A 27,654-nucleotide genomic window follows, 5' to 3' on the forward strand; every position below is an offset into this window, starting at 1 on the left:
ATACTATATAATACTATATTCTATTATATGAATAAATATGGGAGTACACGTAGGAGTAATTATACGTGCTAAACAGGTCAGTATATATAGGTCTATCCAATATTACTAATGTAAAATCATTCTTATATTTCGAGTAACTAGAGCTTTCATTAAAGTATCATAAAAGTTGTCAGTACAACTCAACCCAGCCATTATTTAGTAATATTGTTATATTTAGTAATACTTTGAATTATCTAGAAATACAGAGTAATGTAATAATCTGTGTTCATAAAGGAAATAAAAATGTCTGATTCGGGAATAAATTATTCAGGCAAATCCAATATAGTGAAAAGATTTGATTCAAAAGAGTGACCATTTTATTCTTCACCTTTTTTTTTTTTTTTTTTTTTTTGCTGCTGTTACTTTTGATAGTTACAAATGAATAAATTATCAACTTACAAATTTGTTTATAAGTAACTTTTGTAAGTAATAATTTACAATGTTAACATATAATTTAGCTGAGACAGTTAAGACTACGTGATGAATCAAAAAAAGAAGAGGAGCCAAATGCGATGATCACATATAATTTATAAACAAAGCACATATCACAGATGCACAATGCAGAACATTTCAAATCAAACACTAGAAGTCTTATGTTTTCATCTGTTTTCATCTGTCTTTGATGTTCTGGTCAGCTGGGCCAGGTCTTCAGGATTTTAAGGTGGTTTTTTTGGTCTGCATGTATTTGTGTTCAGGAAACTTGGCTTGGTGTGCAGCTTTGATTTGTTGCCACATCCACTCGCGCCTCTGTGCTGCGTGGCCTTGCTCCTGTTCCTGCATCATGAACGGTCGGCTGATCCAGTATTCATTCTCTGCTTCCTGTTCCAGGCGTTTAATCACATTGTGTCTCATCTGCCTGATGACTACTCGCGATCGACGGTACTTCCCGATCCACTGCTTTCCTGGGATTACCTTCCGCAAAAGAGCCAGAGTCAAGAACATCCTGCAGCCAGTGATTCTCACAAGAGTGATTCTGTGAAATGTATCACCAAGCAGTTCAGAGACAAAAGTCACAATCAGGATTTACACATAAACATGCTGATATGAGGGAAAAGTTATTATTCTAACAAATTAAGCAAAAAAGGTTTTTAAACGGGGATAAAAATGGCATATTCATGTAGAAGACTGTACTGTAAACGTAGATTCTTTGAGTCTATTCAGCCTTGAATTTAGAGTTTGAGTTCATATATTATAAGGAACAGTAGATATGATCTAACTTCATCATAATCATGCATTTAAACCATAGACTGTATAAAAACAGATTTAAACTTGTTAACGATACATATGTCTTTTATCGACTAGAAATAGTACACTTTAAATGGAAAAGAGCAAAGTAAAATAATTACATATCATATACAGCGATATGTCCATCTTTATATCTTAACACTTCAAATAACACTTTTAACACATTGCTCTTTTCTTTTTTTCTATTCTATCTGTTTTCTTTTTATACATTATATTATTTAAAAGCCTTTGCTACCTGTACTGCGTTTAACCTACATGAGACTTGTTATAGCACTTATATATCATTGCTCTTTGGATAAAAGCATCTGCTAAATGACAAAATGTAAATGTAAGTAGTTTTTTACATTAGCGAGCATAGTACACGATTATTGAATGTAATTATTCAGAAATATTTACTGCTGTATGTCATGATACTGCTGTATGCCATGAAATTATATGAAATATAATTAAATGAAATAAAATAAAACAAATTAAATTCAAATAAACTTTTTTTCATGTGAGAAAAAAATAGTCACAATAATAGTCACGTGATAAGAATCTGTCCAATGAGAGTTCAGTGCCATGGCCCGGAAGTGTAATCCGGTTCGTGTTTTTATGCTCCGCTCCAGGTCTTTGATGTTTCTGTGCTGCGGCTACGGTCGTGTTTTGGTCAGGAGGAGGTAGAAAGATGACAGCCAGAAAGTCCGGCTCGCGATTAGAGACTGAAATAGAGCGCTGTCGATCAGAGGGACAATGGGACAAGATAGCAGAGCTCGTGCGGCAGATGTCTGCGAAACTCATCTCAAACGGTGTGTGTGAATCCTGTTGTGTACACTCTTGGCTAACGCGTTATTAGCTCGTGAGAGTCTCAGGCCTGTTGACAAGATCCGAATCTGATTTATCTCTGTACATTTAAATACAAATTAAACAAGCCACTCAATGAATACTTTCTTTTCAAGGTGTCTAAAATGTGATATTAATGCCTTGTTGGTAGTATTCTGCTCGTCTGCCCAGAGCACTTCCTGATTAGCAATCCAGTTGTGTCCATTCATCTTCATCATTTCTATAATTAATATTTCATATTAATATAATTCATATTAAGTCTAGGAATTTAAGAAGAGTCATTATTGACTTATTGCCTTGCGAAAGGTTTAACGTCAAAATATAGGAGTCTCTTTTGCATTAGATACAGTTAAATGGTGCATATTCAAACTTGAACATTTTCATTCAAATTAAATCACAGATAAAGAAAACTACAAAGTAATGCATACTGTAGTAAAGAATAGAATATAACTGTATATTTACCAGATATAAGTTAAAATTTGAAGGAATTTCACATATTTTGAATGTTTTTTTATTGACAGATTTCAAAATAATTTCTTTAAAAAACGTAAAGTTTGTATATTTGCATTTGTGAATGTAAAATAAAAATTTATAGTAATCATAAAGAATTAAAAAAAATATATATAAAACAAAATTATACTTAAAAATCTGTAAATAATAATGATAAATATTATTATAATTATTTATTAATGAATAACAATAATACGTAGGTCATTTTTATTTTGTTTTCATAATTATATATATATATATATATATATATATATATATATTTATATATATAATTTATTTATTTATTTATTTATTTTTTTTTAAGTAATACAATTTCACAAAAAGAACATTTTACATCAGTATCATTGGTGAAAATCTAGAAGATGTATTATTTGACTGGGCTAAAATTTATGAATTATAGGAGCCTGTCCTAAAGGTTGGTTTAATGTGAATTACAACTGTGGATTAAATTGCCCGTTTCCATCTTTATATTTTGCCCTGTTTATTAAAAGGTACATATTAATAGGAATTATTGATTTGTCTCATTCAAAATGATGAAAGTTTTATGATGTGCATGTAAGGCAGCAGATTAAACATCACGTGATGGTTCTCAAATCTGTGCGTGTGTTAAGACATGTAAGAATGGTTTCAGGTGCAAGACTGGATTATATCAGGGCTTTATTTAATGCTGTTTCCACAACCAGCACTTCCCTCTTGCACAGTAAATGTGTTTGTGTTTTGACTTTACAGTTCAGATATATGCAGGTGGCATCTCTCCACAGTTACTTTTCAGACAGAAGAGAAAGATCAAAGAGATAGCTCATCCAATTATGACAATTATTGCCAATCATTTGCAGTGGTACATTTATGAATGTGTGTGCATAAGCTTGCTGACTGTTATTGTGATGAAATCATCGTAGTGTATGATTTGTTAACAAGTTCTGTCTGTGTGTGTGATTACTTGAGTAAATTCAGGTGCCCAGACAAACCTCTGCTTCTCTTGTAGATGATCTCGGAGAGCTTCTGCTTGGGGAGGCCAAACTCCAGCAGTACCTCAAGGAAAACCCCATCAAGCAGGGAGCCAGTCCCCCCGGGCCCCGACCAGGCCTCCAGGAGGTACGGAAACACTTGACGGCTGCACTTGATCGGGGAAACTTAAAGGTAAGCCTGAACTGTCAGGATCATCACTTCTGTTTGTATCACTGTATCGGTGTAATGAAAATTACAACTAAAACCATTTTAAAAAAATCTTTCTTGAAATAAAATAAACATTAACTGAAATAAAGTCAAATATTAAATATATTTTAGCTAGTTGCCAAAGCAACATTTCTGATTTGCATTTAGTTTACCATTATGTACTAAAATAAATGAAATAAACTTAATAAAAAATACATATAAATATAAACTAATAAAATTGACACAACAAAATTAATAAAACTCTAATTAATGTATAATAATGTAATAACTAATCAAATAAAATGATGATTAATAAAGCTATAATAATTAGTAAAACAACAAAATTATTAATACCTTAAATGAAACTAAAATGAAAACAATAAATAAAAATAAAAACTCAATATGTTAAATTGTTTGAAATAATAGTAGTATTTTAATTATACTGAAATTTATCTGATCCATTATCATAATGTAAAAAAATAAATAAATACAAATAAAAAACCTGTATTCTCACAGTATGTGTTTTTGCACAAGACACATATCAGTGGAATAGAGAAAAATTGCTTTAAAAAAAATAAATGTTAAGAACACCATGTCATGCACAAGATGCTGTAAAAGATGTGAACGTAAGTGTAACTGTCAAACATGTATGTTTACAACCATGGAAAAACAGCCCAAAGGAACGCAAAAACACACTCTGTGAAAACGGCCCCTATGTCTGGAATAATATCTCGGCATTTAAAGATTCAAATTCAGTCATTTATCAGACTGTTATTTAAAGATTTTTAAATGAGGAAAAACCAAAAGCAATTTATCATATCCAACAATACCAAGTTTTGGGAGTCACCGAAAACCTAGATTACAGTAGAAGTGGAATAAAAAGTTAAGCTAAGTAAATCTCAAACTGACTTAAAACCAATCATAGTTGGAGCCTTTCCAGTGTCACTTTTGTTTATCTGGATTTTAGCAATGTATTTTATTTAGTCTAGTTCTGTTTCTGAGAATGTGCGGTGATTGTGGAGCTATATTTGATTTACTATAGTACACTGTATGTATTTTCTCTTTCTCTCCCAGCCTGAGTACATGCAGGAGGCCAGTCTGGTCATGGCTAAGCTGTGCTACGTAGAGGGTGATTATGGGGAAGCACTGAATCAGTACAGCCGTGTGAATCTGGATGAGATGCAGCTGGTAGGGTCTCCAGTGTACAGACTCTCCATGATTGCTGAGGCCTATGCCACCAAAGGTAAATAATCAGTGTAATAACCTAAATAAACCTAAACCTAATAGACCTAAATTATGTAAATTGCTTTGATAAGGATGTTTTGACTAACTAGAACCCAAACAACAAGTTCCTGCAATAAAGTCCATATTTGTGTCCTTACTGAAAGCAAAATGCTGCGCAAAGCAACAAAATCACAGCAGTAAGATATTTAATATTCAAAATACAGCATTGTAAAGTGTTTTTTTAAACCATTGCATTTTACTATAAATATAGTATAAATTCTATGTAAATTCTATATATTACATTAATGTTAATGTACTTATACTGAAATTAATACTCTTACTTAGCAATGATGCATTAATGAAGTGACATTAAACACGTTTATAATGTCTATGTAAAATGCCATATCTCTATAATAAATTACATTTAGAAATATATAAAAATTTGAAAGCAGTATATCAGTAGTCTACATTTAATTATATCAACAGGTATATAATTACAAAACATATTGTTTAATTTAAAATTGTTTAATTTATGTAATTTTTAATTGATTTTAATTGATCTTTAGCCTAGACAGAACAGATGCGTCACAGCTTCCTGCAGTTCACATTTTGACCTTTGGGTGGCAGCCTTGCTTTAATACTTGATGTGATGCTCTGCAGAGAAAAGTGTGTGCAACTAAATCCTTTGCTCTGAACACACACGTACACACAGACACACTTTTAATTCTGAGCACAGTGAATGTGTTTGCCAGGACCGCAGTGTGAGGTCTTTGATCAGAGTTCTGACAGATCGGCGGTGCGGTGGGGATCTGGGGAAAAACTGCAGGCTGGCACAGAGCCTGTCTATCCAATCGCCTCAAATCATCTCTGGGACTGACAACTGCCTTTACAGGGGGGCAGCTTCCTCCCTCACCCCTCATCATCCATCACACCCCAGCTACCGCACACAAACACGTGTGTGTGTTGTGTCATCTCACTGGCACGTCCTGCCTCATCTCCTGTGTATATTAATTCCTCGTCCTCAATCTCCTTCTTGCTGCCATGAGCTGCTTGTCACAGCCTGTCCTGAGGCGTCAGATTTACTGCGGTCGTTTATGCAGGTCATTAAAGAGCCCGGTCACAGTAATGGGGCTTGTCTTGGATCTTCCTAGTATAACAGGCTTTTAAACATGTAAGGAGAGGGACATGTGTGTTTAGAGCAACACAGCAGCCGAGAGGACCAGATTTCTGTTGAATGTGTTATTTGTATTTAAACAGAAGTGAATTTTCCTTTTTCTGACCTTCTAGACTAAGTTCAGGCCTCCAGTGTAGCAGGTCTATATTAGGTAAAGGGATTTACAGCATGTAGACACACTCTCTCTCTCCCTCTCTCTCATTCAGTTTTCTTCCACGTTTTCTCTTTGGGCATCGGTGTGGAACAACAAGACCATAGAAAATCCCTTTGCCTTCCTTTCTCATTATTTTGTCATTATTATAATTAAAAATAATTGTTTTCTATCTTTTCTAGCATTTTGAAAAGTAGTTAGGAGGGCTACAGTTTCTGTTTCCTGTCACATTGCCATTCTGTCATGAAAACTTTATCTGCATGGAGAACCCAATACTAACACCAGCCAAACAAACAACTCTCCTCATGTTTACCAGCCACCTGAGTGCAGTCTGGTCTGTTTTCATGCTATGATGTGACTTTGGAAGCTGAAGCCAGTAAACAGAGATTGGCCACAGATTGTGTGACATGTCTAAGGAAACGTACTTGTATCTTTCCTGCATTACTTGGCTCTCAGCTGACCCAGACAGGGCAAGGAGATACGGCAGTGGAACAGACATCAGCTCGTGCTAAAACATTTAAAGCTTTTCTGGTTTGTCTGAAGTCTTTGATTTTCTGTATATATCATGTATATTTCAGTGTCTCACTTCCTCTTTCCAGCCAGAAATAATGAAACTCGAATTCTATGAACGAAGCATATCGAGTTCAGTCTGGCCCTTTAAGAATGAATATAATATCCTCAAAGTAAGGCTCAAACCATAACAGTGTCTTACATTAGTCAACTGAATTAGAATGAAATACTGTAGAAGTGTTGTCAGTCGTTGTTCACACTTCAGATTATCTCTATTTAAATGAGCTGTCATAAATCATAAACATCCTTCTGAATGTGAGTGAGCCTTTCTAGCTCTTGGCATGTGTAAGTCATTTCATCTCTCTGCTGTTTGTTCGTAGGTCTTTGTTTGGAGAAAGTGCCCATGGCGTCCCCGTCACTGTCCAATCGTAATGCAGACAGAGACCAGGAGATCATCACTTGTTATGAGAAGTCTGGAGACATCGCCCTTCTTTATCTTCAGGAGGTAGAAAAGGTATTTCCAAATGTTCATTCCCTACTGTTTTAGTCAAGTTCTCATAGACATTAAAATGTACAGTAATTTTGTAGCCGAGGACAGATTTGCACAGTAATGCTGCAGAGTGTCCACCATCCGTGAGACTAATCTCTCAGAGTTCACTTTCTTGCACAGTAAGATTCTCTGTTTCCCTTAGATTGTTTTCACACCACTAATTCTCTTTGGTGGAATATTTGATAGTGTGGCACACAGATTCATTCCCTTGCATAGTGTTCAGTATTTACAGCGTTGGCGGAGAAGTGAGGGAGCGTAGAGAGAGACAGAGAGAGAGTGAATGATGGCAAGAGAGGTGAACGGCAGAGCTTGTGTTCTGCTGCAGTGTTGACGCTGCATTTTTTGGGTGCAGCCAAAGGTTTACGTTTGACCTCCATGCTAAAACTCGTACCCTCCTGACCGCCGTCCTCTCTAAAGTGTTCTCAGGGTGAATCTTGTAAAAAGTCTGACTCTGTGCTTCTTTTGAAGACATATGGTTTGTATTTGCTGAATAACTAACTGGAAGTGACCAGAAAAGAGTTTGTGCTTGTTTAAGTTATGAGTGACAGTAATATTTGATGACTTATGACTGTCTTCAGGCTCTTAGTGTTGGCATTCAGAACCGAAGTCCAAAGCCCGGTCCGGTCACACAGGACCAGGAACTTGGCTTCTTCCTGGAGACAGGACTTCAGAGGGCTCATGTTATTCATTTCAAAAATGGGTGAGTATTTGTGTGTTTATATTATCAGGAACTAAAGCTGGGCGATATAGCTAATATATAGCTAAAATATTTCCATATTTCTTAGCCTCTTGACAATATTTGATATGTTTTAAAATGTCATTTTTAAAAACATTATTTAGAACGTACAGTCAGTGTTGCAAACTAGCTTTAAATTGGTTCATATAAGAAGCAAATGCAGTAAAAGAAATATATATATATATATATATTTACATTTATAATGTTACAAAGGATTTCTTTTTCAAATAAATGCTGGTCTTTTGAACTTTTGATCAATTTATCGAAGTATCATTGATAATAAAAATAAATGTTTCTTGATCACCAATTCAGCACATGAGAAGAATTGCATGACACTGAAGACACAGTAATGACTACTGAAAATTCAGCTTTGACGTTACTTTAATAAATTAAATTTTTAAATGTATTACAATAAAAACCTTTATTTTAAATAGTAAATTATTTTCACAATTTCAAAAAAAAAATTACTTATATATAACTTAACTACCCTAAATGTTTTAATTGTAATGTATTTTTTGAAATTATTATATATTCTGAATGATGCAAAAAAAAAAGAAAGTTATTTTAAATCAGAGTTTAGAAATAAATCATTGATGCTGACAGTTTCAAATACACGAATCAAACTTACCCACTATAGCAAGGTTTTGCAAAACTGCTTTTACTGCTTTAACGCTATACATTTTTATTTGACAAAATTAAATAGTCAAATAAAATTGAAGATGTGTTGCTTTACATCACCAGCAAAATCGTCTCAAATATGTTGTGTGTATAATTTTTAATAAACCATTCAGCCCTCTCCGTAGCACAACACTCAATTATGATTCACAGCCCAAACAGGCTTCCTCTAGATACACCTGAGACAGCGCTGTCCATTCATCTGTTCGTACTTCTCTTGTTTTCTCTTATCAATCCTTCTTCCCCTGGACATGTGCTTCAATGAGCAGTCTTGGAATCTGCTGAGCTTTCTGTCTGCCCACTAACTCTCTGTCTGTCTTTTTGCATTTATTTTTTCCAAATGCTTCATTGATCCTCTGTAGTTCTCAGGTTGTGTGTGTCTGTGAGTTTCATGTTATTTATGTGTGTTCTGATGCCACACTCTCCCTTGCACCGCGGCCTCTGCACCATGGAGCCGTGTGTTTAACGACTACTCGTACGTATCCCTACACTCTCTTCATGTAGAGTAGTGCCATGCTTTTACTGTAGCAGCTTCACACAGAAGCCAGAACCTAGTAAACCGCCTACATAAGCAGCCTTTAAAGCATCAGGGTATGCTCTTAACATGAAGACTGCATGAATACGCTGCATTCCAGGTTTATTTGTATTGTTTTTTTTTTTTGGTACCTTCATCCATAAGGCATTCATAAATCACTGCTTTTTTAACATTCTTTTCACCAAAGGATCCCAATTTTTTTTTTTTTTCAAAATTATAAATATAACAACAAATCATTATATTTCTGCATGGTTTCTGAAGGATCATGTGACACTGAAGACTGGGGAAAAAAATTTCAGCTTTGCCATTACATGTATAAATTACATTTTAAAAGTAGAATTTTACACAGCAACAATATTGGACAGAATTAGTGTTTTGCTGTATTTTTATCAAATAAATGCATCCCTAGTGAACATAAGGGACTTCTTTTAAAAACACAAAAAAATATTGCTTAAACCAAACTTTTAAAAGCTAGTGTAACTATAGCAGACACTTTTGCCAGACACTGCCAATGCACTGCCAACTGTATCCAAAACAGCTTAAGGTACATATTTGATCAGTTTATGGATTTTTCAGGAATCTCATGGGTGGACAAATCTCTGTCAGCTGTAATTTGACTTTGACCTGCTGATTGTAGAGAAACAGAGTAAGCCCCTGTCCCAAATCGAACCCTAAACCCTTGTGGTGTCCCTCTGAGTTAACACTTCCATGACATAATGCCGCTTTGACTGTTGGGTAGAAGTCTCGGCAGAAGTGCGCATCGAGGGTGCATAGTGGTCGCAAAGGGGGTGCTATCAAGCATGCTTCTGAAAGCTAAAATGATGAATGGGACAACCATAAGTGATTTAAAGTGACGTGATACACAGCCAAGTATGGTGACCCATACTCAGAATTCGTGCTCTGCATTTAACCCATCCAAAAGTCACACACACAGCAAGTGAAAACACAGACACACTGTAAACACACACCCGAAGCAGTGGGCAGCCATTTATGCTGAGGCACCCGGGGAGCAGTTGGGGGTTCAGCGCCTTGCTCAAGGTCACCTCAGTCATGGTATTGCCGGCCCGAGACTCAAACCCATAACCCTAGGGTTAGGAGTCAAACTCTCTAACCACTAGACCACGACTTCCCTTCTACTACAGTCTCTTGGACTTACCGGACAAGGTCATGCAAGAGCCATTGTAATTAAGTCCGCAAGACTACAAGTGCACATGAAGAGTGCAATTTGGGACAAAGCCTAACAGATCTAGTATGCAGTCTAGTCAGTGATCTTACTGTTGTAGTAGGGAAAGGGAAGGCATGGGAAGGTTGAAGAAGTAGAAGACAAGTTGTCCATCTTATGTCCTATTCTTTTGTTTATCTTTATTGTTTTCTCATAGTGGAAAATTTCTTTTTTTCTTTTTTTGCGATTTGCAGTACTAGTGTGAAACGTGTGGTGGTCTTACACATGGCAGTATGAGAATCTCCATCATTATTTATTTATGCAGTGAGTGTGTGTGGTTGGGGAGGGATCTTCCATATGGATGCAGGTGGGGCATCTGTCGGTGCTTGAAATGCATCTGTGTGAAATATGACCGCTGCAGTGATGCATTGTGGGTAATGTATCTGTTAGGCTCATAAATGATTGAAAGCAATGGCTTTAAACCTCACACAAAATGCATGTACTACAGGATAACAAATGTTCAGTTTTCAGCCTGTGTGATTATAAAATCTCTGTAGAGTAAAAGACAATACATTTGTCTAAATAAAAAAATCACTATAAACTAAAGAAAAGTGAATTTAGGCATCACAACATTATGATATACTGATTAAAATAGATATTAATTTGGATATTTGCTAAAGATAACATTAAGCATTGTTTTAAAAGTATTAGTGTTTTAAAGATGAACTTTAACTGAGTGTTAGAAAACAGTGAAGATAATCAAAATGTAAAAATAAAGGAAACGTTGTGTCTGATGAAAGAAATTCCACACTTTGTTTGATGGCACATAGTTTTGAACAGTGAATCTGTGATTTTAGCCAGTGCAGCACTTGGAAAGCATAGACACTTATACGTTTAGCATTGGATAAATCCATGTGACTGTGTTTGAACTGATGCTTGAATCGACCATTTTATGTATTAGCTCTGCTTCTCTCTGTCCTGCTCGCTCTCATATACCTATTTCTACACTTCTGTCTCTCTTAACTACTCTACTGCTTCTCCCTGCATTCACGTGCATCTCTGCAACATTTCACACCTCCACAGCCAGAAGCTATACTATCTGGCCTTTTACACACATGTCCATTCATTGTGTGTGTATTTTAGTGTGCTGTCAGTTTGTAAAAAGGCTGAGGGAATATTGCAGTCTGATGAGGATATTGAACCCCAGTCACTGACAGGTGCTAACACACACGTTCACATGTTGTGCAGTGTCAATATAAAGTGCTAATTGTGACTTGCACATGACTGTAGAACTCCAGAACTCCTGCAAATCTGTGTGCCCTCCAGGACCTGATAACTTCCTGTCCACTGACACAAACTGCTTTAGTTTGACTGCTTGATGCTAGAGCTCCGGTCTGATCAGTCCTGAGGGTGTGTGCACGTGTTTGTCAGCCATCAGGTTTTTTTCAGCTCTCTAGAGGTGATTAATGGATCGCTTTTCTCTCCATTTCCTGCTGCTCCAGTAACCTGACCCGTGGTGTCGGCCGTTTCCGAGAGATTCTCAGAGCCGTTGAGACCAGAACCACTCAGAACCTGCGTATAGTGAGTTGTGTGTTTATGCCTTTGTCTTGTTGTCCATGTAGATTTCTGGTACTTCTGCTATAGTTTAATTATATATATATATATATAATTAAACCAAGGCTGTAATCTTTTTTCTTAAAAAGGTAACAAATTAACATAATTGAGGTAACAAATTAACATGAAAATATTTTTATGCGAATTTTAATCTTGATTTTTAGTTGTTTTAGCTAACTTTAAAGGATTTTATATAATTTTGAGGCCCCTTGGAAGTTTGCTGAGGCCCCCATTGGGCCCCTGGTTGAGAACCACAGATCTATAATCTGAAGGTATACTGTATGTGTTTAGACTATCGCCAGGCAGCTTGCAGAGATCCTGCTGAGGGGCATGTGTGAACAGAGTTACTGGAATCCACTAGAAGACCCCCCTCACCACTCCCCCCTGGACGAGCTGCTAAGACACTCCCCCCACACTAAGGACTACGCCCTCAGCCGCCGCCCACGCATCTACTCAGGAGAAAAGTAGGACATCGAATTCAAAATAATAATAAATACTAGAAAAGTATATACGTAATCCTGCAGAAACGCTGGATTTTTTTTTCAATTGGCAGAGCTGTTTCATGTATATTGTTCAATTATATTTTTATGATGTAGCATGGAAACAAACAAAAAAAGGGGGGTGGAATAAATTGATCAGAATCCTGGAAGTTTGTTTCTTGTCACTGTATTCATGATGTCATGGATGGAAAAAATATTGATGGCCTTTCTCTCTCTCTCTCTCTCTCTCTCTCTCTAGTTTGTTTTGTCCACAGGAGAACACAGAGGAGGCCTTACTCCTGTTGTTAATCAGCGAGTCCATGGTGAGTAACAGTGAGGATTCTGTGACCCCTTGGTTCAACCATCGGCACAGGAGAACATGTGAATAAAGTCAGCATGCATGGTTTTTGGTATGAAAGGCCAGTCATAATGGTACTGAAAGCAGAGCTGAAGAATCAGAAATGCTTTAGCTTGAACTCAGTAGAAACAGAGACTGGAGTAATGGCTCCTGAAACTCAGCTTTGCCGTCAGAAGAAGTGTAATGTGATCATGTCGGTTTGGGGGATTGTGTGTATTAATATGTGTATTTATCATAGGCTAACAGAGATGCCGTATTGAGTCGAATCCCTGAACACAATAATGACCGAATCATCAGCCTCCAGAGCGCCTCACTGGTGTACGACCTGCTGACCATCGCGCTCGGCCGTCGCGGACAGTATGAGATGCTCTCAGAGGTGAGGTCCTGCCCACGCTCCTCACCATGGGAACATTCAGGAATATTCCCTCAGCGGGACGAGTTAAACCTCCCGGTGTGGTTGCTGTGGTAACAAGACCAGACCTGCGCTCTAGACTGCACTACCTCTGTGTGAATGTACAGTCGTGGCCAAAAGTTTTGAGAATTACATAAATATTGGAAATTGGAAAAGTTGCTGCTTAAGTTTTTATAATAGCAATTTGCATATACTCCAGAATGTTATGAAGAGTGATCAGATGAATTGCATAGTCCTTCTTTGCCATGAAAAATAACTTTATCCCAAAAAAACTTTCCACTGCATTTCATTGCTGTCATTAAAGGACCTGCTGAGATCATTTCAGTAATCGTCTTGTTAACTCAAGTGAGAATGTTGACGAGCACAAGGCTGGAGATCATTATGTCAGGCTGATTGGGTTAAAATGGCAGACTTGACATGTTAAAAGGAGGGTGATGCTTGAAATCATTGTTCTTCCATTGTTAACCATGGTGACCTGCAAAGAAACGCGTGCAGCCATCATTGCGTTGCATGAAAAATGGCTTCACAGGCAAGGATATTGTGGCTACTAAGATTGCACCTAAATAAACAATTTATAGGATCATCAAGAACTTCAAGGAAAGAGGTTCAATTCTTGTAAAGAAGGCTTCAGGGTGTCCAAGAAAGTCCAGCAAGTGCCAGGATCGTCTCCTAAAGAGGATTCAGCTGCGGGATCGGAGTGCCACCAGTGCAGAGAGCTTGCTCAGGAATGGCAGCAGGCAGGTGTGAGCGCATCTGCATGCACAGTGAGGCCAAGACTTTTGGAAGATGGCCTGTTGTCAAGAAGGGCAGCAAAGAAGCCACTTCTCTCCAAAAAAAACATCAGGGACAGATTGATCTTCTGCAGAAAGTATAGTGAATGGACTGCTGAGGACTGGGGCAAAGTCATATTCTCCGATATAGCCCCTTTCTGATTGTTTGGGGCATCTGGAAAAAGGCTTGTCTGGAGAAGAAAAGGTGAGCGCTACCATCAGTCCTGTGTCATGCCAACAGTAAAGCATCCTGACACCATTCATGTGTGGGGTTGCTTCTCATCCAAGGGAGTGGGCTCACTCACAATTCTGCCCAAAATCACAGCCATGAATAAAGAATGGTACCAAAACACACTCCAACAGCAACTTCTTCCAACAATCCAACAACAGTTTGGTGAAGAACAATGTATTTTCCAGCACAATGGAGCACCGTGCCATAAGGCAAAAGTGATAACTAAGTGGCTCGGGGACCAGAATGTTGAAATTTTGGGTCCATGGCCTGGAAACTCCCCAGATCTTAATCCCATTGAGAACTTGTGGTCAATCCTCAAGAGGCGGGTGGACAAACAAAAACCCAGTAATTCTGACAAACTCCAAGAAGTTATTATGAAAGAATGGGTTTCTATCAGTCAGGATTTGGCCCAGAAGTTGATTGAGAGCATGCCCAGTCGAATTGCAGAGGTCCTGAAAAAGAAGGGCCAACACTGCAAATACTGACTCTTTGCATAAATGTCATGTAATTGTCAATAAAAGCCTTTGAAACGTATGAAGTGCTTGTAATTATATTTCAGTACATCACAGAAACAACTGAAACAAAGATCTAAAAGCAGTTTAGCAGCAAACCTTTTGAAAACTAATATTTATGTAATTCTCAAAACTTTTGGCCTCGACTGTATGTGTCTGTGTCTGGTCTGGAGGTTATTCACAGTGTGCATGTGTAACAAACCAGAATACTGCTTCAATTTTTTCTAATATACGATTTCATGTTATTATGTTATATCACATAGCTTTTTGTATTCAGAACTAACCCAGATTCAAAATTAGAGTGCAGGTGTATATGTCACAATCTTGTCCAAATTAAACAGCATTATTAATAACTTTCTACTTAACGTTTTATTTTAGCCACGGACAAGCCTCAATGTTTGTTTTCAGAAGCCTGGCCTATTTAGGACAGAACAGGCGGGCAAAGAAAAGCATTTTTGGTGTGTGTGTGAGTGTGAGTGTGTGTGTGTGTGGTTTGTAGTCTGATGTTTTCATTAGTGTACCTTGACAGATTATTCTCTTCTGTCTCCATCTGTTGATCATGCTGTTGTTGATAATGTTGGACTCAGCATAGCCTTTGCTGTGTCTTTTATATTCAAAGATTTTATGGTTGTGCAATCACAGGGCTCTTCGAGCCTGCCATATTTATTGTGTGTGCCTCTGCAGGGTCATATGTGTGTGCGTGTGTATGTGTGTGTGTGTGTGTGTGTGTGTGTGGCTGGTTAGTATATAGATCTAATTGTTCAATGAATTGCTCTCTGCTAATATGTTGGTGTGATTAACTGTAAAGCTTCAGAGACACACTGAAAGCCTATGGCATGCTGGGTAATCTTCAGCAGGATACATGGCCTGGCTCTGTGTTTGACCTTTGTGTGTGTGTGTGTATCTGTTGGGGGTCATAATTATTATTCTCAACTCTTATCTGAAGGTATTTTCATGTCTCTTCTCCACAGTGTCTCGAAAGAGCCATGAAGTTTGCCTTTGAGGAGTTTCATCTCTGGTTCCAGCTTGCTCTTTCCCTAATGGCTGCTGGGAAGGTTAGTGTTCTATTTTCTGCCTTCCATGTACCTCAGAGTTCCCATTGTCATGGAAAATAACCTAGAGAGATTTCAGTGCAAGAAAAATTAATAATAATAATAATAAAGTCCTTACATGTCATTTATTTCAATATAAAATATCTTACAAACCTGATTCCAAAAAAGTTGGGACACTGTACAAATTGTGAATAAAAACAGAATGCAATGATGTGGGAGTTTCAGATTTCAATATTTTATTCAGAATACAACAGACAACATTTCAAATATTTAAACTGAGAAAATGTATAATTTTAAGGGGAAAATGAGTTGATTTTAAACTTCATGGCATTAACACATCTCAAAAAAGTTGTGGCATCCCCTCTTCTTTTTATAACAGTCTGCAAACGTCTGGGGACTGAGGAGACGTTGTCAAGTTGCTCAAGTTTAGGAATAGGAATGTTGTCCCATTCTTGTCTAATACAGGCTTCTAGTTGCTCAACTGTCTTAGGTCTTCTTTGAGCATCTTCCTCTTTATGATCCGCCAAATGTTTTCTATGGGTGAAAGATCTGGACTGCAGAGTGGCCATTTCAGTACCCGGATCCTTCTTTTACGCAGCCATGATGTTGTAATTGATGCAGTATGTGGTCTGGCATTGTAATGTTGGAAAATGCAAGGTCTTCCCTGAAAGAGACTATATCTGGATGGGAACATATGTTGTTCTAGAACTTGGATATACCTTTCAGCATTGATGGTGCCTTTCCAGATGTGTAAGCTGCCTATGCCACACGCACTCATTAAACCTCATACCATCAGAGATGCAGGCTTCTGAACTGAGCGCTGATAACAACTTGGGTTGTCCTTGTCCTCTCTAGTCCTCTTTAGTCTTCTTTAGGCTTCTTTTTTTGACCTATAGAGTTTTAGCCGCCCACGGCGGATTGTGTTCACCGACTATGTTTTCTGGAAGTATTGTTCTGATTTCCATTACAGTAGCATTCCTGTATGTGATGCAGTGCTATCTCAGGGCCCGAAAATCACGGGCATCCGGTATGGTTTACACTGCCACTCTGAGAGGCTCTTTTTATACCCAATCATGTTGCCAATTGACCTAATATGTTGCCAATTGGTCCTCCAGCTGTTTCTTTTATGTACATTTAACTTTTCCGGCCTCTTCTTGCTACCTGTCCCAACTTTTTTGGAATGTGTAGCTCTCATGAAATCCAAAATGAGCCAATATTTGGCATGACATTTCAAAATTTCTCACTTTCAACATTTGATATTTTATCTATATTCCATTGTGAATAAAATATAAGTTTATGAGATTTTTTAAATTATTCCATTCCTTTTTTACAGTGTCCCAACTTTTTTGGAATCAGGTTTATATATATTTAATACTCAATTATATTCTCTTATTTTTTATATATTGGGGTCAGTAAAAATGGTTGAAGATTTTGAAAAAAGTTTCTTATGCTTACCATGGAAAACACTTGTTTGATCAAAAATATAGTAAAAACTAGTATAGCAAAATAGTATTACAAAATAAAAATAACTGGTTTGTACTTTTAATATATTTAAAAAAAATGTAAATGTAATATACTGTATATACTGTTAGAAATTACTCAGTCCAATCTTGGTGTCTGTGTGTGTGTAGTCGGCCCGAGCAGTGAAGGTGCTAAAGGAGTGTATGAGACTGAAGCCGGAAGATCCCACCATTCCTCTGCTGGCCGTCAAGCTGTGTATTGGAAACCTGCACTGGGTAATAAAGAGGAATCATGGGAAATACGCACAGGCTCAACCGGAGGGCTGACCCTGACCTGTTTATGGCTCTGTAAATCCATTACATTTAGACTGTCCATGAACAGTGAAACGGTGATGACATGGGGTGTGTATTTGTGTGTTTTAGCTGGAAGAAGGTGAGCTCTTTGCTAAAATAGTGATTGATATGGGTGAGAAGGCGGCTGAATTCAGGGCCAAAGGCTATCTAGCTATTGGTCTCGTCTACAGCCTGAAAGCCACAGATGGTAAGCATACCTGCAGTAGAATGCACTGTATATGGCATTTCTATACCATTATATGACTGTAACCTTTACTGTATCTTCTGTACCACACTCTATATTCTTCCTCTAATCCATTTCTAAGACCATATGCCCTGTTTTGTCCTCTATAATTCACTCTGTATCTCTTTGAAACACTCTATATTGTCTCCTTAATGTCTATATATTGCTGTATACTCTTTATCTACCCTCTAACACACTCTGTACTCTCCCAGTAGTCTTTTATACTATGTCGTTTTTTTTCTCTTCCTTATATAATGCACTTTAGAAAACATTAATTCTTTATACATTTTCTCTGCATTCTATAACGCGATGTATACCCTTCTATAATTCACTGATACTTTATAACCTCTCTCTTTTCTTATATAACACACTCTGTAATGACAGTTACATAATTTAATAATCACTCAGTAATGCTTCATTATGTCTTCCCTCTGTTACACACTCTATAATCCTATGATATCCTTTCTCTAACGTTAAGGTATCTAAAACCTTGCAGATTGTTTCTTGCTTTATCTTGTTCTTACCATCTTCTCACATTTCTGTTGTCTTAACAGCATCTCTTCGAGGAATGCAGGAAGAGTATCAGAAAAAAGCACTAAGCGCTTTCCAGAGGTGATTTTCAGACTCTCCTAAATTTAATATCTTATTTAATATGAATTGAATACTAAATATCTCTCACACACACATACACACTGATGAAACACTCTGACTCTCTCTCTCTCAGGGCACAGAGTCTGTCCCCCACTGATCATTTAGCTGTTTTCTACCTGGCACTGCAGCTGGCTGTATCTCGACAGGTAGGAGAATCAACATCTGCTGTTTACACACAGGTAGTGAGAATGAAAACTTCTCACTCTCAGATGATGGTCTTCTACTAGAATGATGACTCAATAACTAAGTGATGCATTTGCACATGGTTAAATTCATCTGCATCAAGCCACATCTAGGGCTGGGCTAAATGCCCAAAATTTCTTTTTTATTATTATTTTTTTATCATTCGATATTGATATTTTTCATAATATTCATTTCATACCATTTAAAGAGGAAGGACATGCACTCCACGTGTTTGTTGAACCTCAGGAATGAATGTAATCAAACATCTTTCTTTACTACTAAATTCTGCATATTAAGCTAGCTTTTAATTTAGGGCCCCATTTTATTTCACCCCAAATTTTGTTTTTACTTTTTTTCCTGAATTCTATGTTTTATGATTTCAGTGTATCATCAAAAATGATGTATGATGAAATTAATTCCAATAAAACTATGAAAATGAATATGAAAATATAGCAATTGATTTACAACTAAACATTTACAACATAATAGAACTTGTATACTGTACAAATTAAAACAAGAATGAAAAATGTTCTTGGTTGTATGATATTAACTTATTAATAATATATGAATATAATGTTTTATTAAACTTTATCAATACATTTTTTTCAGTAAATATCAATATTGATTTATCACTTAACCCTAGCCATATCCCACTCTTCTTACTATGGGAACTTTATTTTGCTTTTATTTCCCCCTCAGTCTGTCTCTCTCCCCAGATGTCAGTCTGTTATTTTTCCTTCTCATTTCTCTCTCGCTCCGTTTAAACAGTCATCTAATAAAAGCATCTCTTGTGTGTGTGTGTGTGTGTGTGTTAATGTCAGATTCCAGAGGCTCTTGGTTATGTACGACAGGCGTTACAGCTGCAGGGCGATGATGTTCATTCACTGCACCTGCTGGCCTTGCTGCTGTCAGCTCAAAAACACTACCACGATGCTCTCAACATCATCGAGATGGCCCTCAGCGAATACCCCGAAAACTTCATGTAAGTCCCAGTCACACGTTATCAAACCTCTCGAGCTTGTAGTTAGATGTAGCTTTGTTTTTTTTGCCTGCGCTGAGTTGAGGCAGTTGTCAGAAGCCAATCCGAGAATGGAAAGGAGCCTATTCTTGGATCAGAGAACCAATCAGATGATTCCATGTTCTTTTGCACAGCATTTGTAAAGCCTCACACATGCATACACAAACACACACAGTGGCAGGCAACGTTTAGACATTTAGAGGCATGCCACAATGCCCACTCTAATGAGAATGTTTGTGTTTGCGGTAGCAGCTGGGATAGATGGGTACATATCTGCTGCTGGCATCTTCAATAAGACGAGTTAGAAGTATGCGTGTGTGTGTGTGTGTGTGTGTGTGCTGGATGTTTGAAGCACTGGGCAGTCCCCACGCAAATTCCCTTCTCATTCAATTTGATCAGAGTCTCCTCCATCTCTGTATTTGTGTGTGTGTGTGTGTGTGTGTGTTGTTGCCCTTCTGGCTGTGTGCTTCAGCCACTTACATAATAGAAAACAGCTTCCTCCAATTCTATGCTCCTCTTTTTCAACATGTTTTCCCCCTCAGGGTTTTGGTATTGTGCGTATGTTTGTTTGTCCAGTTTGTGTGTGTGTTTCCATGCATATTGCTTCATTGCCTTGAAAGGAAATGCAACAGAACATCCAGCCCTCCTTATTCCACATACACAGACACAGGCGACAGGATTAAATCAGCGATTGTGTGGGTGTCCTATACCGTGCAAATACAGAGATGAAAGCGCAGCTGATGAGAATGTGCCATCAGCTCTCTGAATTGGCTGAACTCGGACCAGCATGGCCTACAGAGACTGGAGCGTGTGTTTAAAGCGCTAACCGATCTCTGCTCAGCAGAGTCGAGCAGCTGCATTGACAGCGAGCTGTTGAAGAGCAGACACTCTATATATGGTATCTGCTTCACACTTAACACACACACACACACACACACACACCGGCTGGATCTCTTCACATGCTGCCATATCTGATTATAGAAATTGCCATCTGCACTCTTGATGGTGAGATTTTCACTCAGCTCGAGCAGATCTGATGTCTGCAGAAATGTGTGTGAAACACAGGTGTTATTAGAGGAGACAAGATATAATACTCCACAATTATTCATCCGCATGTCCACAATATACTAAGTAACACTCAGTATAACAAAGAAAAACATAATTTGGATAATTGTACATAAATTGGTTAATATTTGATAATTAATTGTATTTATATTACCTTTGCTGTCTATACTCATTTGTAGTTAAACCTACAGTTAAAATGCAGATAAAACAGTAATTTTGCGAAATATTTGTATGATTTATGATAACCGTTTTCTATTTTTATGTGCTTAAAAAAATGTATTTAATCCTGTAATGGCAAAGCTGAATTTTCAGTGGCTATTACTCCAGTCTTCAGTGTCACATGATCCTTCAGAAATCATTCTAATATGCAAGAAACAGTGTGCTGCTAAATATCACGTGGAAACGGTGATATAATTTTTTTAGGATTCTTTGATGAATAGAAATACCAGTACATTTTTGAAATACAAATCTTTTGTAACATTATAAATGTCTTTACTGTCACTTTTTGATCAATTCAGTTCATCTTTGCTGAATAAATGTATATCTTAAAAAAAAAAAAACAAAGGTAGCATTTGTAGCTTATATAATTTCAATGTTTGATTAAAATTTTTAGTGTTTAATTTTTAATGTAAAATTAGCAATTTATGGGTTAATGGTCATAACATAAAAATAATATAACGTGAATATAACACATACACAATATACAATACATCATACATTCACAATAGACCAAACAACATGTAATATACATGTACAGTTGAACAAAGTATTCATGGAAGTTTTTAAAGGGCTTGCGTAAGACATTTACACTGATTTATCTTTATTGGTGTTCAATAAAGCTCTTCTTTGTTTATTAAACACTTCATTAGACATTCAGATGGATGGAGAGTGATAATAAACACTTTTTTTTGTCTGTGTAGTATATTATTCACAAAGGTGAAGTTGGAGACATTGTGTCGAGGTCCAGAAGAAGCATTACTCTCCTGCAAACGCATGCTGCAGATTTGGAAGTCCTGTTACAACCTCACCAACCCCAGGTACACACACACACACACACACACACTCCAGCTGTTGACAAATGAATGCTAGAAGCTCAAGTATCGGCACTCACCATCACACATAAGACAGCACAGCATGTGTCTCTGACTGCGAGGAGCACACCACGCCTTCATTAAAAATAAATAAAAGCAAAGCTCATACCACTGCTGCATAATATGACTCAGTCCAGCATTCTCTCGCTCACTCTCATTCTAATGGCTGAAATACCCGCCCTTCTGCTGCCAGAATACTCCTGCTTTTCCTGTCAAACTGTCTTGAACTCAGTACCTGGTGACAATCCACCAGAGAGCAATTAGTGCCTGGACACTGTAACCAAACTCTGCCACAAGTTCAGAGTCCCTCCATTCAGACCCTGGGTAGCGCTACTTTGTCAGGACCACTTGTGCTCCTTCTCTCTAAACCCCACCTCTGTTATTTAAAGTAGTCCTCGAACCCCAAACAGTTGCCACACTGTCAGATGTTTTTGTGCACATTCCAGAGACAGTATGAGGACACAAAGACATTCCACATCTAGAAATATGAATGGGAGAAATCGTCCATTGGTGAAATTTCAGTATAATTTTGTGAGCATAAAAATACTGTTTGTCAATGTCTTTTGTAGCAATGTATGAAGCACAGCTCACGCAGAAGTCAAACCAAGCAACCTTCTGGCCACTAAGTTTTATTAACAATAAAATGTGTGATATTTTGTTACACTTACATTAATAGCTCAATCTGAGGCATATCTGTAAATCATGTCATCAAGAGTTGAGTTTGGGCTTTTTTTGATTTGGACCAATAAGCAACCACTCCAGCAGCCGTTCACAATATGCAAGTAATCACCTAGCAATGTCCTGACAACCACCTGTAACACCCTAGCATCTGGGCACCAAGTCTCCTCACATTTTCTTCAAATTTTTTCTTTTGAATATTTCAGTTATTTCTACACTCCTTTTCAGATGAATAGTGTTGCAGAAGCATTGTGGTTGTGTGTGCAATAGCAGTCTGCTGAGTGTGATTTCTGAGGGTTTCATCATTCTGTGTGTATTGATGTGCAAGGATCGTGACATCCTCTGTCTCCTGTCTGAGTGCTTGACTCATTTTCAAATTTTAAAGTCTTAATTGCCTCTTGTCTCGTGTGTGTGTGTGTGTGTGTGTGTGTGTGTGTGTGTGTGTGTGTGTGTAGTGATTCTGGGAGGGGGAGCAGTCTGTTAGACAGAGCTGTTGCTGACCGTCGTCAGCTGAATGCCATGACACTACCTGACTTCAGTGATCCAGAGACAGGTGAGTGCGCACATGCACACACACAGACACACGCACATAAATTAATGTCCATATATTTGTATCGCTATAGTTATTGTGGTAACAGCTTTTTTGCCCTACACTTTTTGGTGAGTTTGCATCACCATGAGAATGGACATCAGCTTTTATTGTCATTTTATCTGTATTTCCTGCATACATCTTTCTCTTTCTCTCTCAAACACAGATTTAGATTTAGAATGAATGGCCTAATGAGAATGTATATTGTAATATACTTTTATTTTTTGAATATCCAAAGCTGTAATCCTTTTAGAAGGGTCATATCATGAACATTTTCTTCATTTTAAGTTCTATGCAAACACACTGTATTTATACGTCAGAGCTTTTTTTTTTGTTGTTGTTGTTTTTCAAAAAGTAATTTTTGTTGAAACTAAGTGGCAAAAAATGTGGTTTCTGGCATCAAAACACTATTTTGTAGGGGTGTAATGGTACGTGTATTCGTACCGGACCGTTTCGGTACAGGGCTTTCGGTACGGTGCACGTGTGTACCGAATGCAATATTTTGTATGCGGAACATATACATTTTCGTGTTTCCAAATGAATATATTAAGTGGCGGAAGTCTCCGCTTTCAGCGCAAATCCCACCCTGCAGCTGATTCTAAGGCCGGTGACACACTGGCTGCATGGCGTGAGTGTGGCGTTTCTGCTGAGTGTCAGTTGCGTGACGGCTGCTTCACGTTTTCTGTGTCTTTACCATAGACTGTGGTCTTTACACACCAGAATTGTGCCTGACGCGGCGCTGGCGCGCTGCTCCTTTTGTAGGTGACATAGAGGGAGACCGCCGATAGACTAGTGATGTCCGATTTGTGATCTAATCATTCAATTTAACCGGTTCTTCTTAGTGAACCAGTTGAACCAGTTCACCAAATCGAACTGAATCGTTTGAAACGGTTCGCGTCTCCAATAAGCATTAATCCACAAATTACTTAAGCTGTTAACTTTTTTAATGTGACTGACACTCCCTCTGAGTCAGAATAAACCAATATCCCAGGGTAATTAATTTACTCAAACAGTACACTGACTGAACTGCTGTGAAGACCGAACTGAAGATGAACACCGAGCAGAACCAGGTGACGAACGAACACGACCACTGCTGGAGCGATTCTCCTTCTCGAGTCAAGAACCGGTTGCATCGGTTTTTGGATCATCAGTACACTGAACCGAAAACCGTTTCTTTCGGACGCGTCCGATTTGAGAACTGATGATACTGTGCATGTGTGTAATTTTTCAAGTATTTTGTTAAACATCGGAAAGTGTGATAAAATAACGATATTTTATTTAGCTTTTTTTTTTTTTTTGATGAATGTTTCTAATCTGTATATTGCAGATTATGTATAGGCCAAAGGGGTTTTCAGGGAAGTTGGACAATAATTAAGACTCTAAAGACTCTGTTTAATAGGAATAAGGGATGATTTATGAAATATCTGTACTGTATTTATAGTTAATGATGACACATTCACAAATTGATTTTGTAGTAAACAGAACATGAACAGGAGTAGAGCAGCTGATGATACTGAATTGCAGCACGTGCCAGTTAGAGCGATTCTCGTTCTCGAGTCAAGAACTGGTTGCATCAGTTTTCTGATCATCAGCACACTGAACCGAAAACCGTTCTGTCGGACGCGCCCGATTCGAGAACCGAGGAGCTGATGATACTGCGCATGCGTGATTCAGCGTAAAGCCGACTGACTCACAGCGCATCTGAACAAAACTGATTCTTTTGGTGATTGATTCTGAACTGATTCTGTGCTAATATGAGCGCGGGTAAACCGAGGGCTTGAATGACGGGGCAATCAGGCGAAACGTAAGTTCATTTAATAACAAATACATCGCAATGGATTATGTGGATCATGGTTTCTGCGCTGATGACACCTAAATTATTTACTTTATATCTTCAATCCTCGTATGCACATTATTGCTGTTACTGTATTTGGGGGCGTTGTTGCAAAACTTAATTGTAAACTATTTTTTAACTGACTAAAGTTATGATTACTGACTTTATATATTTGAATGTTTGATAGACTTGACGCCATTACGTCATCGCCAATGACGTCATTACATCGAGTGTAAAAGAACCGGTGAACCGTTTTTTTCAACCGGTTTATTGAATCGAACCGTCCGAAAGAACCGTATCTATACTTCATGTTGAGCATAAATATAAAGCCTACTGATAAAGGACACCGTCAACAGTATTGACGGCAAAATAGACTATGTTTGACAGGTGCAATATGCCAGTGTGTCACCGGCCTAAGGTTTTCAAAAGGCATCAAGCAAGTGTGAACATCACTACAACTCTGAAAAAAACTATTGTAATTCAAACGCAGCTCCCGTCGGCATTTAAACAGACTTTACACTTTGGAAAAGTTATATATATTTTTTAAATATGGGCAGGCCTGCAAGCTGGGATTGGTAATGCTGCACTGTAATCATAGTTATTTATATTTTTCATTATATTTTATTATATGATATTGGTTTGAGACTGAGAGTATTTTATTTAGTGGAGAACTTTGCAGCAGTATTTTATTTCCTATTCTTTTTTCATTTTATATTTTATTAAAAAGTATTTAAAAAAAACGTGTAAACAAATTGTTAAAAAAAAGTTTATAGTAATAAACATCCTGCAGTTTAATGTTTGCATTTCTTTCTTTTACTGTACCGAAAATGAACCGAACCGTGACTTTAAAACCGAGGTACGTACCGAACCGTGATTTTTGCGTACCGTTACACTCCTACTATTTTGTGTTAAACAACTTGGCCTGCCAAGTTATTGTAAAGTGATTAGAAGGAAATGGGATGGATGCTTTTATTCCTCAACACAAGAAACATTTGTGGTTTAACCCCTTTAATTCCTAAAAGAACAATAAGCCTTTATTCAGTACCTCATGTGAAATACTGCTTCGACTCATTTCAGTTACAGCTAAATTGCCATGCATTTCCCCAGTATCTTAGTAATTAGATAAAGAGGGCTGAGATGAGTGCAGGTGTTTTTTTGCTGTGTTTGCACAGCAGTGATGCTGGAGGGTTTCTGTGCTGTGTATGCAGACAGTAAACATGTTCTCTTGCTTCTGTGATTCAGCAGTTACCCATTTTCTTTAAAACCTTATCTTTCTGTTCCAGCTGTTCAGTTCTGCTTATTTATTTATTATTTATTTTATTTTTCAATTATTTATTTATTACATTTTCCATTATTTTTCTCTGTCAATCAATATATATATATTTTTTATTTAATTTAAATGTACAAAATTTACATACAGGTCAGAAGTTAAAAATGCATTGTTTTTAACATTGTTTAATATAGTTCAGATTCATGTTAAATTAACACTTCCCTGTGACAGTCCTAATTATTTAATGTCTTTTTCTATTTACTGGGATTGATTTTTATATTCTTTTTTTTTCTCAATATTCTGTGTTTTCCCAAGTAATTTATCATTATTATTATTTTTAATATCACATCCTTTTCACTTTCTCATTTATTATTCCTAGGCTCTCATGCCTCTTCCTCCTTCTCTGGGTCAGAACCTGAATCTCCTCTTTTTCCTCTTTCATCCTTCTATTCTTCACCTCCACCCAAGGCCGAATCCACCCAGAAGCACAGCAGCCATGCTTTCTGTGACCATGCCCCCCGCCGACGCTTCTCCTCCGCCAGTAATTCACTATGCACCTTGTGTGTGTTTTTCAGCCAATAGCCAGGCATGATTCTCCTCTCACTAGCCAATCCCCTGCCCCTAACTGCACTGCTCTAGTGCACTGCATAACCCCACCTATCAGCCCAATTCAATTGGGATTTGGTTGAGTGTTTGGTGATTTGTTTGTTGCTGAAGTTTGGATTTGTGCTGAAGAAGTGTTTGGGTTTCGGAGGCCTCATTTCGAAGACCATGGCCTCTAAAGACCATCAGGCACTAATGGATTTGTAATGTGGTGATTTTAACCTGCCCAAGAAGCAATTTTCCCACCAATTTTCAGGCCATATTTACACTTTCTTTCTTGTTTGAAGTACAGTGAAGAAAAAAATCTTAAATGCACAAATTATGTGAAAACCGATTGAGTCCATGTACTTTTTTTTCAAGAATTAGATGTAGCTCGCTCTACTTTTATGGTGTGTTAAGTTATGGCTTATATCAGCTTTAAAAGGCCGTTAATTGAGTACAGGGCTGTTATAAGACTGTAAATGCCGCTGGCAGGATGATGTGATGGTGTGGGTTCAGGGATCCAGTGGCCCATGAGCACTTAATCTCCACTAAGAGGCTCATGGGGAAACGAAAACAGAGAAGCAGTGACACTTGCTATCAGCCGTTTAAGACCTGGGATCATATCCACACTCGTATCTTCAGAGAGAGAGAGAGAGAGAGAGAGAGAGAGTTCATCTACAGATATCCTGTATTACTCAAATTCACTCATACTGCAGTTTTGTCCCCTTTCTCTTCA

General features: G+C 37.6%; 1 protein-coding gene and 1 pseudogene across 3 annotated transcripts in view; one reads left to right on the forward strand and one right to left on the reverse strand.

The window, feature by feature from the left end:
• Positions 1–670: 670 nt before the first annotated feature.
• Positions 671–981, reverse strand: LOC132111913 (large ribosomal subunit protein mL63-like; annotated as a pseudogene).
• A 902-nt stretch (positions 982–1,883) lies between these two features.
• The window catches only part of ttc7b (tetratricopeptide repeat domain 7B), a 38,459-nt gene continuing 12,688 nt past the window's right edge, over positions 1,884–27,654 (forward strand). The window contains exons 1-18 of one of the 3 annotated variants that reach the window (XM_059518974.1): positions 1,884–2,072; positions 3,602–3,756; positions 4,846–5,014; positions 7,211–7,344; positions 7,959–8,080; positions 11,991–12,069; positions 12,394–12,566; positions 12,841–12,904; positions 13,178–13,315; positions 15,837–15,920; positions 17,549–17,653; positions 17,801–17,918; positions 18,509–18,566; positions 18,679–18,751; positions 19,610–19,770; positions 21,792–21,908; positions 23,096–23,193; positions 26,713–26,874. In XM_059518974.1, the coding sequence (XP_059374957.1) occupies positions 1,952–2,072; positions 3,602–3,756; positions 4,846–5,014; positions 7,211–7,344; positions 7,959–8,080; positions 11,991–12,069; positions 12,394–12,566; positions 12,841–12,904; positions 13,178–13,315; positions 15,837–15,920; positions 17,549–17,653; positions 17,801–17,918; positions 18,509–18,566; positions 18,679–18,751; positions 19,610–19,770; positions 21,792–21,908; positions 23,096–23,193; positions 26,713–26,874 (2,131 nt within the window). In that variant the 5' untranslated portion in view covers positions 1,884–1,951. The remainder of the gene's footprint in view (positions 2,073–3,601; positions 3,757–4,845; positions 5,015–7,210; positions 7,345–7,958; positions 8,081–11,990; positions 12,070–12,393; positions 12,567–12,840; positions 12,905–13,177; positions 13,316–15,836; positions 15,921–17,548; positions 17,654–17,800; positions 17,919–18,508; positions 18,567–18,678; positions 18,752–19,609; positions 19,771–21,791; positions 21,909–23,095; positions 23,194–26,712; positions 26,875–27,654) is intronic. The other 2 variants (XM_059518975.1, XM_059518976.1) reach the window with 2 other exon arrangements.

The sequence above is a fragment of the Carassius carassius genome, chromosome 31, assembly GCF_963082965.1.
Source record: "Carassius carassius chromosome 31, fCarCar2.1, whole genome shotgun sequence".
NCBI classification, from domain to species: domain Eukaryota; kingdom Metazoa; phylum Chordata; class Actinopteri; order Cypriniformes; family Cyprinidae; genus Carassius; species Carassius carassius.